The 20,465-nt window shown below is 56.2% G+C and overlaps 1 protein-coding gene across 3 annotated transcripts; it reads right to left on the bottom strand.

Moving 5' to 3' along the window:
* Window positions 1-279: 279 nt before the first annotated feature.
* Window positions 280-19,241, bottom strand: LOC138105512 (1-phosphatidylinositol 4,5-bisphosphate phosphodiesterase gamma-1-like). 3 transcript variants are annotated; one of them, XM_069005591.1, is made up of 32 exons: window positions 18,427-19,241; window positions 12,721-12,870; window positions 12,518-12,611; window positions 12,357-12,404; window positions 11,553-11,637; window positions 11,341-11,436; window positions 11,215-11,249; window positions 10,643-10,715; window positions 10,444-10,545; window positions 10,246-10,364; window positions 10,084-10,169; window positions 9,776-9,896; window positions 9,517-9,685; window positions 9,207-9,326; window positions 8,923-9,030; window positions 8,642-8,829; window positions 8,246-8,446; window positions 8,008-8,127; window positions 7,560-7,743; window positions 7,210-7,287; window positions 5,860-5,963; window positions 5,557-5,653; window positions 4,451-4,517; window positions 4,002-4,165; window positions 3,790-3,886; window positions 3,470-3,694; window positions 2,701-2,849; window positions 2,385-2,499; window positions 2,106-2,267; window positions 1,612-1,700; window positions 1,328-1,512; window positions 280-1,249 (listed from the first exon to the last, which is right to left on the bottom strand). In XM_069005591.1, the coding sequence occupies exons 1-32, from the start codon at window positions 18,644-18,646 to the stop codon at window positions 1,198-1,200; spliced, it is 3,903 nt and encodes a 1,300-aa protein (XP_068861692.1). In that variant the 5' UTR covers window positions 18,647-19,241; the 3' UTR covers window positions 280-1,197. The 3 variants fall into 3 exon arrangements, with proteins under 3 accessions (XP_068861692.1, XP_068861693.1, XP_068861694.1); XM_069005592.1 differs by having other exon boundaries at window positions 11,341-11,421; window positions 18,427-19,240; XM_069005593.1 differs by having other exon boundaries at window positions 12,721-17,401; window positions 18,427-18,481.
* Window positions 19,242-20,465: the final 1,224 nt, after the last annotated feature.

Genomic DNA, 20,465 nt, shown 5'->3' with positions numbered 1-20,465 from the left:
TCATGGACCCATGTGTGTTCCCGTGTCCCCATGTCATTGTGCCATGTGGTCCCATGGCCCTGTGATCCTGCATCCCTGTGTCCCTCTGCCTTGTGTCCTGTGTCCCCTTCCTGGGTGGCCTTGCCTGCCACACCTCCAAGTGTCCCCACTGCTGCTGGGACAAGGGTGACACACTGGATCCAGGACGACCAAGCCACCTCCCATGGGACATCACCCACCCTGGGGACACTGAGGTGGCAGCAGAGCTGGGAGGGGACAGCAGGTCACAGCAGCGGGGTATAAATATTGGCTAAATAGATTTATTTTCATACAAAGAATACAGAGGTCCCCCCTGCCGGGACACCCCGACCCCAGGGGACACCCCAAGATGTCCCCAGCCACTGCCAGGCCGGCCACCACCTCCATTGGCTTTACTGGCAGGATCTGTCCCTATTCCCAGAGTTTGGTGACAACTCTGGGTCACCCTCTGGGGCCACCTGGATGCCCATATTTACCTGGTGCCTGCTCAGGGCAACCTGTCACAGGCCACCCTGCCCTGTGGGACACTCCCAGACTTGGTCCCCTGCTCCCTTGGTCCCATGCTGGGACATCTCTGGACATTTTGGGGTTCCCCTTGTGCCCTAATACTGTGGCTGGTACAGACACCCCCTCCCCCCACGCCATATGTACACGCTGGATAAAAGAAGAAAATACAGGTATTTATAGCAGGGGAGCAAAATACCCCCCTAACCCCCCCAAAAGTGTCCCCTGTGTCCCCATCCTGGTGCCTCACCACCAGCCAGTCCTGTCACCTGTGCCCAGGATGGAGGTGGCCGGTCCTGTCCCATCCTGGGCTGGCTGGGCCCCTGTGCCTCAGTTTCCCCATCAATCATGGGGCTGCCATGGGATGGTGGGACATTGAGAACGTCAGGTGAGGAGGAGCCACTGTGGCCACCCCGTGAGGACAAGGATGTGGCCACGAGCCCCAAGGAACATGGGATGAAGCTGGAGGCAGCTGGGATTGAAGCCAGTGTCCCACCTCCCACCTCACCCCTGTCACAGGCACAGCTACCCAAGGTCCCCTTTCATCCCCGAATTTGTCACGCCGCTGTCACCCAGCCCTGGGCGTGGTGGGAGATCCAGATGTGGCCACCCCACCTCCCTTTGTGGCAGGAGAGGAGGTGGCTGGGGGAGCTCCTCAGCTCGAGTCCCTCCAGCTCAGCTGCGTTTGGTGACCATCTGCCGGTCCCTCTTCTTCTTCTCCATCAACCTGGTGGGGAGCAGGTTGGTGGGCTCAGGGACCCTCCCAAGAGGGACCTCCCAAAGCCACAGGGAGGGGACAACTCACTTGCGGTTGCGGACTTCAGTGAGCTCCATGAGCCGCTCCTGGGCCGCCCGGAGCTCATCCAGGCGCTGCTGGTAGCGGGAATCGCAGCCGTTGGTGCGCTCGTAGCCGGAGACCTGGCTGGAGAGCTCGCTGGCACGGTCCCGGAGCTGCTGGATGGACGAGTAGAGGTTCTCCTCATCTTCCTCCTGCTCCAAAACAAGCGTGTGAGGCTGGTGGGGTGGGCAGGATACCCCAAAGAGTTGGACCCCTTGTTCCAGGTTTCCCAAGCCGCCTGGGCCACCTGCCTTGGCATTGATGATCTCGATGTGGATGAGGAGGGAGGCAAGCTCCAGGTCCTCGGTGTAGCTGTTCTTCAACGGCACCGACCGGTAGCCTGGACACAACATCACAACACGAACTCAGCACCACGGCAGGGTCCGAGCCCCTCACGATGGCCAGGACCCCAGGGTGATGATGATAATGACAATCACAGGGGGGTTGCACTAGAAGATCTTTAAAGGTCCCTTTCAACCCAAACCTTTCTATGACTCCATGATCTATGATGGAGATGATGATGATGATGATGGTACTGATTGCAGGGGGGTTAGACTAGATGACCTTTAAAGGTCCCTTCCAATCCAAACCCTTCTATGATTCCATGATCTATGATGGAGATGATGATGGTTGCAGCGGGGGTTGGACAAGATGATTTCTAAAAGCCCCTTTCAACCCAAACCCTTCTATGATTCCATGATCTATGATGGAGACGATGATGATGATGATGATGGAAGGACCATACCTGTTTTGAGGCCCTTGACAGGGAACGTGGCTTGTGCCAAGAAGTTGGGGTCACTGAACATGTCTTCCTCGTACACCACGAAGCGAAGGAAGGCGAACTCAGGGTTGTTGATGTCGAAGACGAACTGCTTGAAGAGCCAGACAGGGTTGAAGCCATTGTCAGCTGTGGGAGAGAACACAAAAGCCGGTCCCATCACCCACATGTCCTCTCAAGAGGACCCCAGAAGGCACAATCAGGGTTGTCCCCAAGGGTGGGGACATCACCTGTGTGGTCCCTCACCTACAACATCTGTCTTGTTCTTGCTGTTGTCATACTCGGAGCCGCAAACCTCCACCTCCACAAAGGGGCACACAATGCTCCTCCCGTTCTTGGGCAGGTGCCGGGCACCAAGGATCTGTGGGAGAAAGGGGAGGAAGAGGATGGTGAGGTCCAGTCACACTGGATGAGGAAGGACTCCGAAGAGTAACAAGCTCCATGGAGCAAATACGTGGCTGGAACATGTAAAAAACATCCCTGGTTGACCCAAAAATAAGGAAGGAGTTCCCATCTTGATGGTGACCACCTCAAGGTGGTTTTGCTGTCCTTGCCCACTTGCCTGCAGCTGGACTGTGATGGGCTCCACAATCTTCAGGCTGTTCTTGTCAAAGGGGTCGAAGGTCTCGTCCCTCATGATGTCTGGCTGCAGGACGTAGCCGCTGCGGCCACCAAGCATGAAGAGCGCCTGGTTCAGCTGCATTGGTTTGTCTGTGGCCGTGGGGACAAAGCAGATCTGAGAGTGGGGTCCAGGGACCTCCCTGAGGTCCTTGGGTAGAAGGTCCTGCCCTGCAAACCCAACTAAGAGTCCCCAGCCCTGGCTGGAGCAGGGATGCAGCTGAGTTTTGCATGAATCATCCAAAGACTGCATGGAGATGTCCCTACCAGGATAAGGGCAAAGACTGGAGAGCATCCAAACCACCCGTGTCCCCATCAGGATAAGGACAAAGGTTGGAGAGATCTTTCAAACCACCCCCTGTGTCCCCAAAAGGATGAGACAAAGGTTGGAGAACATCCAAACCACCTCCCGTGTCTCCATCAGGATGAGGACAAAGCTTGGAGAGATCATCCAAACCATCTCCTCTATCCCTATCAGGGTGAGGACAAAGATTGGAGAGATCACTTGAACCACCTCCTGTGTTCCCATCAGGATGAGGAAAAGGCTGAAGGGCATCCAATCCCCTCATGTCCCCATGAGGATGGAGACAAAGGTTGGAGAGATCACCCAAACCACCTCCAACAAGATGACCCAGGGCAGAAGCATTGGGGATGGGAATTTTGAGACAACCTTCAGGGATGAGCCCAACAACAACCGCAGGAGCAGGACTTACCGGGGGTCTGGAAGTTGAGGGCCACAAGCTGGCTCCCGCAGATCCACATGGGCAGCGGGTCATAGTTGGAGGAGTCCAGGCGCTGTCCTTTGGGATAGATGCGGCTGAGCTGGCGGCGGTTGTACTGCAGGAACTTCTTGCCCTTGCTGCGGTTGGCGTATTTCTCCGCCTTGGTCTCCGGGAAGGAGGACATGTCCCGGTAACACGCCTTGTCCGTGCCAATCTCTGCAAGCACCGAGTGGCCATCAGGGAAGGAATGACATTTGGATGGTTCTTCCCACCTCTCTCTTCCCACACGCATCCCATTCTCCAGGACTTACTGTCCTCATCGAACGGCACCGGCCGGCAATACACGACGAGCTCCGAGAGCTCCAGTGCGATCTTCTTCCTCCGTTCCATGATCTTCCCTTCTTGCATCTGCATGAGAGAAAACAGGAGCTGCAAGTCTCCCCACAGACTCTTCCTCTGGAGATAGTAGGAACAATCTCCATGAGAAAGGGACCATCCAGCCCCATCCTCTGCATCCCCTCACCCTGGCGTCGGCGTTCTGCGTGGCCTCCCGGATCTTGGCCACCCACTCGCTGAGTTCCTCCTGCGTGTCCGCGGCCACGTCCAATGACTGGGCTGCGTGGGACATCTGCTGGGAATGGATGGTGAAGACAAATGGTTTGGAGCTCCTCCCGTCTTTGGAGATAACTATAAGGACATCAGAGGGGGGCTTTACTCGAAGACATTCCCAACGGATGGCTCTGTGGAGCAAACGAAACCTCAGCGGTCCCACTCCCAGGCCCCCACCAGCCCCTCCTGGCACCCCACCATCCAACAGGATCCTCCTCCTCTGAGGATCCCATTTTTTTAATGTGTGGCTTCAGGTTTCCCTGCTGAAACACGCCCTTGGAATCAAGGGAAAATGTCCCCTCAATCATCTGGACATCCCAACTCCTCCAAATTGCCCCCAAATCCATAAGTAGGGACACTCACCGATGTGGCAGGATGGAACATCGATGAAGCCCTTCAGGAAGTTCCCCAGGGGGCTGTTTTCTGATGACTGCAAGAGAGGAAGAGGGAAAATGTGGGAGGCCTGTGGGTTACGGCAGCCACCCTCCAGCCCTCTGAGTCAGACAAATCCGAGCAAAAGAAGGGAAAAAACACCCAGGAGCATCACCCAAAGAGCTGGGTTGGAGCAGGACCAGGAGCATCCCCCATCCTCTGGATATGGATCTGGGCTGGTACAGGGCTGGGAGCATCCCTCAGCCTCTGGATGAGTGTCCAAGCTGGCACGAGGCTGGGAGCATCCTCCAGCTTCCAAAAAAGGGTCTAAGCTGGCATGGGGCCAGGAGCATCCCACAGCCTCTGGATAAGGGTCTATCTTGGCACGGGATCAGGAGCATGCCCCAGATTCTGGATAAAGGTCTGGGCTGGAGCAGGACCAGGACCATCCCCCGACTCTGTGGGACTGGGAGCATTGCTCAGATTCTGGATAACGGTCTGGGCTGGAGCAGGGCTGGGAGCATCCTCCAGTTTCCAGGAAAGGATCCAAGCTGGAGTGTGGCCAAGATTATCACCCAGCCTCCAGACAGAGATCAGGGCTGGAGCAGGACTGAGAGCATCCTCCAGCTTCCAGTAAATTGTCCAAGTAAGAGTGGGGCCAAGAACATCCCTCAGCCCCTGGATAAGAATCTGGACTGGAGCAGGAGCATGAGCATCTCTCAGGCTCAGGATGAGGGTCTGGGCTGGAGCAGGACCAGGAACATTCCTCAGACCCTGGATAAGGATCTGAGCTTGTACAAGACTTGGAATATCCTGCAGCTTCCAGAAAAGGGACCAAGCTGGAGTGGGGCTGGGAGCATCCCACAGCCTCTGGATAAAGATATGGGCTGGAAGAGGACCAGGAGCATTTCCCAACTTTCAGAAATAGATACAAGTTGGAGTAGGGCCAGGAATATCCCCCAGCCTCTGGATAAGGGTCTGGGCTGGAGCAGGACCATGAGCATCCCACAGCCTCAGGATAAGGATCTGGACTTGCTCAAGACTCCTGGGAGCTTCCAGTGTCCTCGCTCCCAGGGTCCCGGGGAGGTGGCACTCACGGCCTCATCCTGCTCCTGCGCCTGGGTGCCGACGATCTCCTCCACGTAGTTGGCCGGGAACCAGAGCTGCTTCTTGCCCCCGTAGTCCCCCCGCCACCTGCAAAGGGGTGAGAGGATCAAGGCGAGCGGACGGATTTTGGGGAGGGGGGGACAGGGGTGTCCCTGCTGCATGCGGTGCCAGGGGGCAGGTGGAAAAGGGGCGGGGGGGACAGAGAAGGAGGCTGAGTTAAAACCCGCCGTGGGAATACCCGGGGTGTCCCCTCCACCTCCCACCCATGGTGACACCCAAGTGACCGCCCTCACCAGCCACCATCCTGCTTGTCCACGTTGTGGATGATGGCCTGTTTGCAGAACGACAGCTCATCCTCCCGTTGTGCCTTGTAGTCATACAGAGCCTTCACCGTGCACTGGGGACACCAGGAAGAGGGACACGTGTGTCACCACCCAGCATCCAGCTCCCTCCTCAGCCCCCAAGGTATGGGATCCTGAGGGTCTGACTCCCCAAATTGTAGAATTAAGGGGTTGGAATGGACCTTAAAGGTCATCTCAGCACAACCCATCCCAACATGGGCAGAGACACCTTCCACTATCCCAGGTTGCTCCAAGCCCCATCCAACCTGGCCTGCAACACTTCCAGGGACAGGGCATCCACAACTTCTCTATCCTGGTGTAGTGGTTTGGTCTAAAATACTCATTACTGTGAGACTGGTGTCTCACCACCCTCACAAAAAATTCCTTCCCAATATCTAACCTAAATGTCCCCTCTTTCAATTTGTATCCATTACTCCTCATCCTATCACTACAGCTCCTGACAAAAAGTCCCTCTTCAAGTTCCAAATTGCTCATGCCAGTGGGATGGGTTAGAGGGGACAGGAGGGCTGGAGGTGCCTGTGGTCCTGCAGGATCACCACGTTCAGAGCAGATCAGGTTCATTTTCTGGGACCTCTCAGTGGTTTCTCTTGGTGCACTGAAGGGTTAATCCCCTGATATTACCACATTCCCTGGAAAAAACCCTCTGGGTTAAGTTTTCCTGTGTGTGGTGTTATCCTGCTGCAAAGGGACCATTAAGGCAGCAGCAAAGCTGGACCATGGGATTGTAGAATCACAGGAAAGGAAACTCAGGGCTCCAGTCCAGCCTCTTCCAGGGTCAACTCCAAGACCAATCCAGTCTCAAAAACCTTCAAGGCTGGTGACTGGGTCAGCTTCAAGATGCACCTAATCCCAAAAACCTCCAAGGGTGGAGACTGGGTAAACTCCAAGACCAATCCAGTCTCAAAAACCTCTGAGGATGGAGACTGCACCACCTGAGAACTGACCCTAGACCTGCTTTTTTGGGATTCCCCAGTGCAAACGGATTTCCTTGCTGTTGGGGCAAACTTCTTCCAGGTCCCTGCCCCAGGCTGGGGTCTCTCCAGCCCTGTCCCACCACCACTGTGACAGTGCTGTCACTGGAGCTCAGACTGTCCCCAGGGGATGGTGATGTGGGCTGGGTCCAGCTCCAGCATCACTTGAGGGCCAGAAAAACACAGCAGAACATCACTTCTCGGGTCAGCGGTGGTGGGAGGTGTGGTGGATCTGGGGAGGGACCACCCAGGAACCCCATGTCATGTCCCACCAGCCACCACCTCCCAGGACACCAGCTCAGCCCCTTACCCTGGCCATTGGCATCTTGTTGGCCTCTACGTAGAAGTGGGGGGTCCGCACCTCATACAGGGCTCCATAGTCCAGCTCCTGCAAGGAGAAATTCCTGAGGGGATCACGTGGACGTGGGCAGGGGCTATGAGAGGAGATGAGAGGAGGTTGAGCAGGACCTAATATCCCCTTGCGACTTGTTGGAAAAGGGAATTATGGTGGAGTTTAAATGCTGAGTAATGACTGTGGAATGAGCTTGGCTGGTTCTGGTGGGGCTCCAACCAAAATTCTGGAAGATGGTAGAGCTGAGGACAGAGCTTGGTTGCCCGTGGCACAGAACCTCTACCATCCCCACTGCTGGGAGAACTCACAGTGGTGCCCATCTTCTCCAGGGTCTCCTCATTGATGGGGTAGCGCAGCTTCATCTTGCGGTAGAGCGGGTGCTTCTCATAGTAGCTGATGAGGTCCACAAGGCTCTCAAACTCGGCTGAGCTGCCCAGCATGAAGAGCCGCCCTTCCTGCTGGATGCGGCAGTGCTTGATCTTCCCCTCTGCCCTGGGGCCAGGAGAGACGGGAATGTGATGGGTGAGGGGTGGCCGGATCCTGGTTCGGTGATGGGGATGGGCGAGAGGTGATGCTTGGGGATGCCACCAAGGTGATCACCCCAAGGATATCACCACGGAGAGGGTTTCCCCTTTGCAACACCATCATGTGACCCACCGTGTCGCCCACAGCAAAGCTCTGCCATCTAGCTTGGGGTCACAACAGACAGTCCTCAGCTTGGCCAAGCCCAAATGGCCTCGTGGTGGCCACACTCACCGGAAGGAGATGGCATAGGAGTTGGGTTCACTGCGCTTCCGCACCAGGAATGCTCCATCCCGCGGGACCCGCATCAGCATGTGCTCGGCCTGGAGACGCGTCAAGCTGGCGTGGTACCACCTGGCCAGGGAGAACATGGAGATGGGGGGCTGGCATCAGCATCTCCACACCCTGCTGGGGCTGGAGGAGGCTGGTGGGCCCATGGGATTGAGGGGATGGGGATTGGAAGGATCCTCACTCTTTGCTCTCATGGGCGTTGGGTTGGGGGACGGGGTCGGTGAGTCGCATCTCGAACTCGTTGCAGCGCAGCGGCACCTCCCGGTAGTGGCAGATGAGGCTGTAGAGGCTGTCGAAGACCAGGTTGTCCGTCAGGTAGAACTTGGTGGCCCCAGCCTCCTGCCGCGAGTGGATCCGGCAGTGCTGCACGCGGCTGGACCTCCTGCCATGGGGGTGGGAGAAAGCCAAGTCAATCCGGGTTCACATCCCCACCATCCCGCACTTTGGGGTCTACATGCTGCACAAAAAGGTGACATTTCTCCCACAAAAGCCATTCCAGCCACCAAACCAGGCACTGACTGGAGTGTCACCCAGGTAGGGTGGGATCCTGCCTCTCTGCTGGAGCTGGAGCTCCTACCAGAAGGACAGGGTGTAGTCTCCCACGAAGGTCTCGCTCTCGCGCACCAGGAAGGTGCCGTCCTTGCCGCCCGTCTCGGTGCAGTACTCGTGCAGCAGCTTCTCCGCGATCTGTCGCCCGTCACGGCCACCCCCGAGCTTCCCATGGAACCACTTCTCCGTGAAGTGCAGCTCATTGTTGTTGAACTCCTGCAAGTTCATTCCAAAGTGGGTGTTGCCACCCTGTCACCCTCCCCACGGAGTTGTCACCTTGCCCTGTGGACGCGTCCTGCCCTCACGCACCTCCTTCTGCTCCACCTCCTCTTCATCCTCATTGAACTGGTAGTGGGATGTCTCCTCTGAGTAGTAAATCTTGTTGCTTGTCAGGACAAAATAATGAGGGCTCCAGGTCTGGGAAGGAGGAAGAGCATCACTGGGGTGAGAAGGAGGATGACATGGAGGGGTGGAGCTTTGGGATGGGGTTTTTAATCCTTCCCATCCCCCACAGCATAGCAGTGGTCCAGGAGAGCCCATGCCAATCCCCAATCTCTGACAGTTCCCACTCAGCCCCTGGGGGCTTCCCTTACATGGTCGATGGGGTCTTCAAGGTAGAGAATCCCATTCTTGATGGAGTTGCTGATGTCGTTCTCTGAGTAACTGGCAGTGGAGACCTCCTCGTACAGGTTCCCTTCGACCAGTTTCTTGTGCTGGGGGACACCCAGGGAGGGGAGCTCAGTGGTGGCCATGGTGTGCCCATCACATCAAGCTCCCAAACCTTAGGATCAACCTCCCACAGGTCCCTTCCCACCACCCCTTGTTCTTCTTGGCCATCTTTTGGTGTAGAACCCAACACAATCTGTGTCCCTCCTGCAAAGAGGGGTTTTGCCTGCTCCTCACCTTGATTAGGATTTTCTTCTTGAGCTGGGTGGGCGAGGGCAACTCATCGGCGTTGATGTCCACTGGCTTGGTGAGGAGCATGTCCCCAAAAACCTTCTTGAAGTGGGAGGCCATGTTCCTCTGCTGGACGATGCTGCAGTGGTCTTCGATGGAGAGGATGACAGGGAACCTGGAGCAAGCAGGTGGGAATGGTGGCCTCAGATGAAGGTGAAGAAAAGATTGCCAGAACTTGGGAATCACTGAGGGATCTGGGGCTTACTCGGAGGTGACAAACGCGTGCTCCTTGATGGTGTGCAGCACATCCAGGAATTTGATCTTGGAGGTGAGTGTGTGGCCGTGGTAGATGATGGGGAGATCATCTGGGCCATCCCAGCAATCCACTGAGAAGGAAAACACCTTGGTTAATTCATGTTTGCCACCAACTACATGGTGGGGACCATTTTTTTGAGCCCCCAAAGGACAGTGAAAGACCTTCTGCCCTGGTACCACGGGATGGGGGCAGGGAATGGTCTGTTTGATGGGACATGAGGGATTCCAGCATCCCTGTGAAGGGCTGGTGGGACTCACGCTCGATGCAGCGGCATCCCATCCGCAGGCACCGGGCATACGCTTCCAGGGAGGACTCACTGGAGAACTGATCTCCTGTCAGGTACCTGCAGAGGAGAGACAAGGATGATGGGATGCTCATGACTGTCCCTGAGAAAAGCCCATGTGAGGAAAACTCCTTACGTGTTGTGGGATGAGGAAATCCAGTACTGGGACAAGGGGTGGTTCATCTCCTCGGGCACCACGCGCTCGTACTTAGCATCCATCACCATGTTTTCCTTGGAGAAGAGGTATGTGAGGAACTGGGGGGGAGAAGCAGAGAGGTCAGAGTCTGATGGGGCTGGGGAGATCCCTGTGGGGACACTGCCTGGGGCCACCCACCTCATCCAGCTGGAAGGAGGGATCCGAGGCCTCGTTGGAGCTCTCCTTGAGGTAGGAGCACATGTAGTCCCGCACCAAGCCCACATCGCTGGCCCAGGATTCCTGGGATACAAGCATGGCTGTTGTTAGCGGGGGTGGAACTGGGCTGGAGCATCCCATGGGGGTTCCCTAAGCTGCAGAGTTCTCAGGGAAACCCCACCTTCTGGTCGTGCAGCAGGAACTTCTGGAAGTCGTAGAGGGACACTTGGCACAGCTCGGGGCGGTCCACGTTCCTGGGACAAGGAGCATCCACCAGTGAGGACCAGGAGAAGGAATTGGGATAGATCCCATGGCAAAGTCAAGGCCTCCAGTGCCCACCTGCAGCTCAGCCTCCCCATGACCGCCACTCTCACCAGTCCCTCTCCCCTGTGACTGGGAGAGGCCAGCACCAGCTGGAATGTGCAGCATTGTCCAAGGATACTGGGAGGAGGGCAGGGTGACAAGTCCCTACATCCCTGGCAGCCATCCCATCTCCCATCCCTGCTCCCATCCTCTCTCCCATTCCCACTCCAGTGTCTGCTCACCCCTTCTCCCATCCCTGCTCCTATCTTTGCTTCCATCCCAGCTCCCATCGTTGCTCCCATGCCTTCTGCACCCACATTCCCATCCTTTCTTCCATCCCTGCTCCCTCTCCTATCCCTTCTCCCTGCTCTAGCCCACAGCCTGGCAGTATTTCTTTCTCTATGGATCCAACTCTTGGAATATTGATTGGGATGGGAGCTGGGAACTCACCGCAGGGGGAAGGAGAGCTCCAGCTGCTCGATGACCTGGAAAGCAGAGGAGGGGTCCAGGCTTAGCTGGAGGGGAACACATCACACCAGGATGGGGACATTTGGGAGGCCAATCTATGGATCTTACCGACTTCTGGGCATCAAACATCAGGTTTTTGTAGAACTGGATGAAGTGGGAAAAAGTCATCTCATTCCTGGCTTCCACTTCCTGTGGGAGATGGGGCTGGATGAGAGTTGGTGCCACCCAGTCAGAGCCAGGGACACCAGGATGGCTCCAGCCCATCTGGGGTGGGTTGAAGAGCATCTCCCTCATAGCTGGGATGTCCAGAGGGTCCTTACCACGAGTTTATCCCTCAGGAATCTCATGTTGGGAACTCGGTAGTTGACCTGGGGCAGCATCGCCTTCAGGTCCTTCACCGTGATGCTGCCAGAGGGAAAACCAGAGTCAGGGCACTGCCAGACTGCTGGATGGGTCCCAGCTCCCAACACCAAGGGTGTCACCCCAAATCTTGGGGTGGTGGGGATCCCACCCTCCTGTCCTGTGGGTCCCTGCAGTGGCTCAGGAGCCAGGGAAATTGTGGATGCCCCATCCCAGGAAGTGTCCAAGGCCAGGCTGGATGGGGCTTGGAGCAACATGGTCTAGTGGAAGGTGGAACTGGATGATTTTTAATGTCCTTTCCAATCCAAACCATTCCATGATTCTGTGTTTCTGAGATGAATTATGTGGTGTCTGGACGAGTGTGAGCAGAGAGACAAGGAGAGGAAAAATCCAAGAACCAATCAGGAACTCTAAGCCATCATCCCACTTGGAGATGATGTCCATTCCCATCCCCATAATAATTTAAGTCCAAATTCCCTTGGTTTTGGGGTTTTCCTGTCTTGGGAAGATAATTATGGGCTGCATTAATGGCCTGGCCCCTCTGGCACTGGTGGAAATGTGCATCGGGGTCCCTATGGTCCTCACAGTGACAAGGATATGACCTGCACCCAAATCTCTGATTTTCGGTGCCTTCAAGCATCCCAAAAACCCTGGTGCTTCCTTGTCCCACAAACCTCACCCCCAGTCTGGCTCAACCTCCAGATTTGGGATGCAGCTGGGGGAATATGGTCCTGTCCAGCTGAACCCACCGTGCTGGTGCTCACCTGCCTTCCCGCGCTCGGTCCATCCCATCAAACTGCTTCCGTAGCCACCTGGGAAGGAAGGGATGGACAGACAGTGCTCAATCCCAAAGAGGACCAAGCCCAGGGTGGGTTTTCTCCCCAAAACAGGGACCAGGAAATGGGATCTGCTGGTCCTTCCTCACCTCTCAATCTGCAGCGGGGTCTGGGCTCTCTGGGTGTCAGCCACTAGCCAGTTGAGCCCCGTTATCCACAGGTTGATGTCCTCCTCGCAGAAAGCTGGAGGAGGAAGAGGACGGTGGTGAGGTTGGGATGGGAATTATGGGATGCTGGGAAGGGTGTGGGACCCCAAATATGGACACAGGGAATGGGGAGGGACCCAACTCACCGGCCACGCTGAGCGTCCGCAGCCTGAAGTCCATCCCGTAGAGGATGATGAAGCACATGGTGAAGTCCAGCTTGCGAGCGTCCTCGGGGTAGCGCTCGAAATCCCGGGAATTCTTTCCCAGGCGGATCTCCTTGATCTCCCGAATGTCGACTGTGGGGAGAGAGGAACATGGAACTGTCCCCTGCCACCACAGTCCCAGATGAGAGGCTCAGGGAAGTGGGAATTCCAAAAGACCATGTGTCCTCTGGAGAACCTTGTCCCCAGGATGGGACACCCCCAGGAGTGGGTGATGGAACTGTGGGTGCTGTGGCCACTTGTCTTTGAGGGAGACATGTCCCCAGTGTCCTCCAGTGATGTGTGATGGCACCATGGATATGGCACGTCCTTTGGGGAACCGTGTTCCCAGGATGCGGTGTCCCTGTGGCACTGCCCGTTGGAGCGGGATGGCACTGAGGTACCACGGCCATGTGTGCTCCAGGGATCCGTGTCCCAGGATGTCCCCAGGATGGGGTGTCCCTGCACTGCTGCTGCAGCTGAGTGACACCACCACAGATGCCATGGCCATGTGTTCTCCAGAGATCCGTGTCCCAGGATGTCCCCAGGATGGGGTGTCCCTGCACTGCTGCTGCAGCTGAGTGACACCACCCATGGGTGCCACGGAGAAGCGTCATCCAGGGATCTGTGTCTCAAGGACAGGGTGTCCCTGCAGCCCTGCCTCCATGTGCCTGATGGTGCCTCATCCCTGCGTATCCTCCAGGAACTTGTGTCCCCAGGACGTGGCATCCTGACAGGGCTGCCCACTCCTTTCCCAGTTTTGTGGCTGCCACGCGTCCTCCAGGCTCATCCCACCCCATCCCAACCAGCAAATCTCCAGTCACCTCGTCCTCCCCATGCCAGACCCTGTGCCGGGATAGGCTGAGCTCGTGTTTTCATTGGAGAACTCTTCCCAAAAGTGGCAATTTGGAGCCCTGGCAGCCGGGACCGCAGGGCGTTGCTTTCCTGCTGTTCTGCTCCCTCATTATCCTGCTAAATAAAGCTCCAATGGTGGCGGCAGGGCCGGGTTTCCGGACCACGCTCTTCCTCACTGCTACTCCACCAAGGGAGACTTCCAATTTTCCCAGTGGGCACATCCCACTGGGAGCAAGAATAATAACATAATATTCGGAACAATGCACAAAATTGTTCTTGATCCCACAACCATCACCCCCTGAGCAGGTTTGTCCTCTGGGAATGAGCCACCGACACCGGAAAGGGCTTTGTGTGACCCAGGGCAGCCGGACCACCTCGCCAGGGGTATTGTCCTGCCGAGGAAATGGGTCATTTCCCGGAGAATTTCCAGCCTGACTGCGTTTCCGATGTGGTGGTAGGGAAGGCTGCAGACGTGCCTCGGTGGAAACCCTCAGCTGAATCCAAGGGGGAATCCAAAGGGGAAAGAAAAGCTGAATGCAGAGAGGAATAAGGGATGGGGGAGGAATCGGGCTGATTAAGCAAGAAAAGAGGGGAAGAATAGTTTTTCTTGGCGGAAAAGCTCCAGGAAACAGTGGAGGCTTTATCCAGCCTTCTTTTGCTGGATGACCGCAAGCCAAATTTCATGGATCAGGGTGGGATTTTAGCACAAGTGACATACAGGAGCTCTGCACCCCAGCACGAGCTTTGTTTTGGGGCAAGATCTAGAGGAATGAAACTCCGTTGTCTCCGCATGGCTCCCATGGCTTGGAGAAAACCCTCTTCCATAAAAACAGGCAGATTTGGGGAATAAAAAGGGGTTTATAGGTTAAAAACCAGCCTCTCAACCCCAAACTTCCCCATCCACAAGGTGCCAGGGAGGGGTGAGAAGCCATTGGCTACCAGGGCTTTGCTAACAAATTGTAATGCTGCTATTCCTTGGATTTAATTCCTCCAGGATCCGGCCTTGCACTCGAACTCTGGGTTCTGTTCCTAATCCCAGGATGGTTTGTGTTGGAATGACCATCTCATTCCAGCCCCCACCATGGGCAGGGACACCTCCCACTATCCCAGGTTGCTCCAAACCCCACCCAACCTGGCCTTGGACACTTCCAAGGATGGAGCAGCCACAGCTTCTCTGGGAAACCTGTGCCAGGGCCTCACCACCCTCACAGGGAAGAATTCCTTCCTAATATCCCACCTAACCCTGCCCTCTAGCAGTGGGAAGCCATTCCCTGTGTCCTGTCCCTCCATCCCTTGTCCCAAGTCCCTCTCCAGCTCTCCTGGAGCCCCTTTAGGCACTAGAAGGGGCTCTGAGGTCTCCCTGGATCCTCCCCTTCTCCAGGCTGCACATTCCCAGCTCTCCCAGCCTGGCTCCATGGCTGAGGAGCTCCAACCCTTGGAGCATCTCCATGGCTTCCTCTGGACTCACTCCAGCAGCTCCACGTCCTTCTGCTGTTGGAGACCCCAGAGCTGGAGGCAGCTGTGCAGGTGGGGTCTCACCTGAGAGGGGCAGAGGAGCAGAATTCCCCCTTTCCTGCTGCCCACGTTATGGGATCAGCCCAGGACATGGGGGAATTACTGGGCTGTCAGCACCAGTTTTTCATCCACCAACACCTCCAAATCCTTCTTCCCAGGGCAAACAGCTCATTCCCATGAAAAACCAGGGGAAGAGGGAGCGGCGCGGGGCTGCACAATACACCCGAGCAGCAGCTTCCTGGAAACCACATCTGCAGCGGATTTGCCTCGATCCTGTCAGGACTCTGTCTCCAAACTCCTCCCCGCATTGTCTCCATTGTCCCGGGCGATTAAAACACTCTGGAAGTCGGTTCCAGCTGCGAAAATCCCTTTTCTTTTCTAATGCAAAGCGAGGAGCGTGGTGCAAAAAAGATTTGGAATGGTGGGAAGATGATGGAGGAGCAGGTTCTGCCCAGTGGGATTTTAGGGATGCTGAGAGCCTGGGAGTTTTTTCAGGCATTAGGAGGGAAGTACAGGGAAGGGAGGGAATGGTTGTGCTGGGAATTCCTGCTGGCCTGGACACCTAAGTCATCCCTTCTTGCAGGATGTGGCAGTTCAGACTCTCCTGGACAGGGGGAATTGGGAGACTGTACCTCACCGGGATCCCTGTGGTGTGATTTAAAAGCTGGAATAAAATATTTCCTTCTGGTCCAACAGTGATAAATCCCAACTGGATTTTCTTCTCCCCAAAAAGTCCTGTTTCTAATTATTTGCCATTAACAAGGCTGGAGGTGTCATCAAACCATCTCTCCAAAATCCTCTTGGATTTTCCACGCTGCCTTCATCCCTATTTCCTTTTAATTTCTTGTAAAGATCTCTTTTTTGGGCTGTTTTCCACCAGATTCCTTGCTCTGGGAACTGGGGTCTGCTGAGGGCGACAAGCTGGAAGCCCTCCAGGATGAGGTTAATTTTGGCGGCCATGCTCCAGGCAATCCCAGGCATGGACATGATCCCAGGCACAGACACATGGACACATGGACACATGGACACATGGACACATGGACACATGGACACGTGTCCAGAGGCCGCTTAACGAAGCGTGTAATTATCCTGGGGATCCAGGGGAAAGCCAGGATCCATGTCCTGGCCCTGACAGTCCCTAACAGAGACATCAGCACTTCCCACTAATCCCTCTCCAAGCGGGATGCCGGCTTGAAGAGAGGGATTTCAAATGGTCCGGGCAGGCGTGAGGTCTGGGAGATCCTGGCACTTCCATAAGATCACGGAAAGTTGGAAGATGTGAGCACAGAGAGATAGAGCAGGGGTTGAGGATGCTCCAGCCCAGCACCAGGATGGGGATTTCTCCTGCTCCTGACTGGGAAAAGCGAATGGTGGGATAGGATAGCAGGATTGCACCATTTCCAGAAGGATTTTCCTCCTTTTTTCACCCTTCTGGATAGCCTTGGAGGATGCCTGCTCATTCCCATGGGGAAGATTGAGCTGTTGTATGGGAAAAGACAGATCCTAAGGCTCCAGAGGGGAAACTGAGGCACAGCATCGTGAGCAACCTGAGGTCCTGACCTGGCAGCGCGTGGTGCTTCTGGAAAAAACAAGGAGCTGGAAATGTGTTATTTCCATGACTGGATAACGAACTCTTCTCCATGAGGACCTAAAACACCTCTCCAAAGCTGGGTGCCCTTCATCCCATCACCTCCTGCTCCCACAAATTTGCTCCTGTATCCAGGCACGGATCCTGCTCATGGCTGTGCTCTGCTCCGAGTACCACCCTCCTTCTCGGCTCAAAGCTGGAATTCAGCCTCAGCATCAGCCCCTCCAAGCAGGAGCTGAACCTTCCTGGGGATTTTTGAGGGGGTCACTGGTGATTTTGGAGGAGCCCCTCCAGGAAAAAAGCACCTCCCAAACCTCTGGGATGGGCTTTGACATCGTCCAGGTGAGGTGATATCCCAAAACTGAGTTCCTGCCCTGCACGGGGATGTGGGATGAGGTGACGGCGTAGCTCCATGTCACCCCAATCCCGGGTTTCATCCACTGGATTTTTTTAGCTCAATTAAAGCTTTGAGGTAACGAGCACCAAGACATGGAGCCCCAAGAATTCCCAGTGTTGGGAGAATGCCCCAACAACCTCCCAACCACCAGTGAATCCACATGGAAAGGTGATTTTTATGGATGCTCCAGTGGGGTTTTGGGGTTAAAAGCACCATGAGCAGGCACAGCGGTGACCATTCCTTTCCCTCCTTCCCAGGGAGGATACAAATCCCTGCAGATGAAACAGGAGCACCTTGATCCCACAGAGCAACTTCCGAGGTGAGATGGAGGAGGCGAGGGTTGCTCAGCCCAGCAGCTCCTGCTTTTATGGGAATCACCCCATGGCCAGGCCCCGACATTGTAGGACATTGCATAGCAGGGAACATCCCACTGTGGTAGGCCATCCCACTCTGTGGGCTGGAATTCCACAAACAGTCACCCCACCATGGCAGGACATCCCAACACATCCGGGAACCCCACAAACAGTTACCCCACCACTGTAGGACATCCCACCAACCCCAAGCACCCTATAATCAGCAGGATAGCAGGACATCCCACCACAGCCAGGAACCCCACAACCAGCTACCCCACCATGGAAGGACATCCCACCACAGCCAGGAACCCCACAACCAGCTACCCCACTGTGGAAGCACATTCCACCAACAGCCAGGAACCCCACAGTCGGGCACCCCACCACAGTAGAACATCCCACCATGGCCACAAACCCCACAGCCAGATCTCCCCATGGTAGGACATCCCAACACAACCAGGCACCCCACCACTGCAGGACACCCCAACACACCCAGGCACCCCACAACTAGTCACCCCACTACAGCAGGACATCCCACAAAACCCAGGCACCCCAGCACATCCAGGTACCCCACAACCAGTTACCGCCTATGTTAGAACACCCCAACACATCCGGGCACCCCACAATCAGTCCCCCCACTAAAGCAGGACACCCCAACATATCCAGGCACCCCACAATCAGTCCCCCCACTAAAGCAGGACACCCCAACATATCCAGGCACCCCACAACCACTTACCCTACTATAGCGGGACACCCTAACACGCCCAGAACCCCCCCAGCCAGTCACCCCAGCACAGCTCGGTGTTCCACCAGCACATCCCCAGCTCCCCAGCACCGCTGCCACTGATACGCCCCTGTCCCCCCAATCCTCCCTGTCCTCCCCAGTCCTCCTGGTCCCCCCAATCCTCCCTGTCCCCCCCAGTGCTCCTGGTCCCCCCGATACTCACTGTCCCCCTCCACCTTCTCGGGTGTCCTGCTCCAGATGATCTGGCGCGTCTCCAGCTTCACCTGGAAGGTTCTTCTCTCCGGCCTCTGCGACTTCTTCTGGTAGAACAAGGTGAGGACGGTGCCCATCTCCAGGCAGCGCAGGATCCTGCCCATGTCCCCCGGCTCCATCCTGGCGTCCTCCAAGAAGCCATTGACGCTGTTGAGCCTGGCCATGGACATCTTCACTGCTCGGCCATCGCCCGGCGGAGCCGCACAGCCGGGGTTGTCTCATGCAGGAAAGGACGGAACCAAAGGGCCGAAAGCTTCCCTGGGGGATTTTTCTGGGATCGCCCCGGGCGTGGGTTTCCTCTACGGACGAGCGGAGCACGGCCAGGACACGCAGCCGGGATTGGCGACAGCGGGGAGGAGGAAAAGGCCGGGCTGGAGGTACCGTGACCTTCGTGTCACCAAGGCTGGATCCGGCCCTGGCGTTGGCATCCAGCGGCGGTGAGAGAAGATGGACAACGCCGGCCTTGCTCGCGGTTGAGTATTTTTTGGACGTGGAGAGGGAAAATCCAGCCCAAAAAAAAAAATTAAAAAAAAAAAAAAAAGCCAAGTCACCCCAAAAGTGATGGTGGCAGCGTTGAGGTGGCAAAAATCCACCCACCCCCTCCCCGCCCCGGCCTCCGGGCCAAGCGGGGCCGGGGTTGGGAATGGGGTGCGGCGAAAGGGTGTAGGGAGGTGTTTGGGAAGCCTTGGGGAGCAGCGGGATCGCGGTGGGAAGGGATGTGGGATGCGGGGTTGGGGTGGTTGGTGGTGGGTGGGGAGGTGGGAAGAGGTGGGGGTGTGTGTGTGTGGGGGGGGGGGGGTCCCACCGTCCGCCCGCCCGCCGCCCCTTTTCCTGCTGCTCCTTAATTTCGGGCTGATGAAATGGACGCCCGGAGGAAACTGCAATCACACATGGCCGGAAAGAGATCAGAAAGGAATTTAAAAAAAAAAAAAAAAAAAAAAAGCAGGATCTTGGAGAAAGGAAAATGCGAGCCGGAGTGTGGGGGAAAAGATGGCTGAGGGTGACATCTAGAGGAATTCCGGATGGGAATCGCATTTGGGGGTGGGGGGTATCCCAGCGGCTGTGGGGCACCTTGCGATGGGGCTGCCTGGGTGGAAAAGTGTGTGTGTGGGGGGGGGGGGTTTGGGGAAAAAAAGAGTTAAAGGAAAGCGGCTGCCATGGGTTAATTCCTGGCTGTCCCTGCTGTGATGCTGAGCTGGGAATGAAGCTCCAGGAGTGACTGGGATTGGAGTCATTCCTGTCATGAGTTTTGCGCAGCCTCAACTTGATGGGAAAGGGCTGGGAAGTGCAGTGTGGGGAAAGAAACATCTGGAGAGAGGGGAGAAGGCAGCAGGTGACAGAGATTGGTGTCACAGCCCCTGTTTTGTCCCTTTGATGGATTCTGCGTGGGAAAAGCTGGTGCTTTGGGAATTGTGTGGGGATTTGGGGGAGGCAGAGGGATTTGGGGGACCAGGGGCATGCAGGGTGGGCAGGGGATTCCTTCCTGGCTCCATGCTTTGGGAATTTGGACCAGAAGGGGATTTTGTGGTGCTGGGCTCTCCAGGGGAATGTTTGGGATCCTAGTGATGGATGCTACAGCATCCAGGGGTGCCAGTGATGGAGGCTCAGTAACTTGGGGATCCCAGTGATGGAGGTTCAGAAATCCACAGATCCAGGTCCCAGACTCATCCCACAGTGTAGGCAGGAGGAGAAGGGGGAATTCTGCCCCTCTGTCCTGCTCAGGTGAGATCCCATCTGCAGAGCTGCTTTCAGCTCTGGGGTCCAACAGCAGAAGGACACGGAGCTGCTGGAGCAAGTCCAGAGGAGGCCACAGAGATACTCCAAGGGTTGGAGCCCCTCTGCTCTGGAGCCAGGCTGAGAGAGCTGGGAATGTCCAGCCTGGAGAAGAGAAGGATCCAGGGAGACCTCAGAGCCCCTTCCAGTGCCTAAAGGGGCTCCAGGAGAGCTGGAGAGGGACTTGGGACAAGGGATGGAGGGACAGGACACAGG

The sequence above is a fragment of the Aphelocoma coerulescens genome, chromosome 2, assembly GCF_041296385.1.
Source record: "Aphelocoma coerulescens isolate FSJ_1873_10779 chromosome 2, UR_Acoe_1.0, whole genome shotgun sequence".
NCBI lineage: Eukaryota > Metazoa > Chordata > Aves > Passeriformes > Corvidae > Aphelocoma > Aphelocoma coerulescens.
The sequence above is the reverse complement of the archived record's forward strand: the minus strand, read 5'-3'. Positions and strand labels throughout refer to the sequence as shown.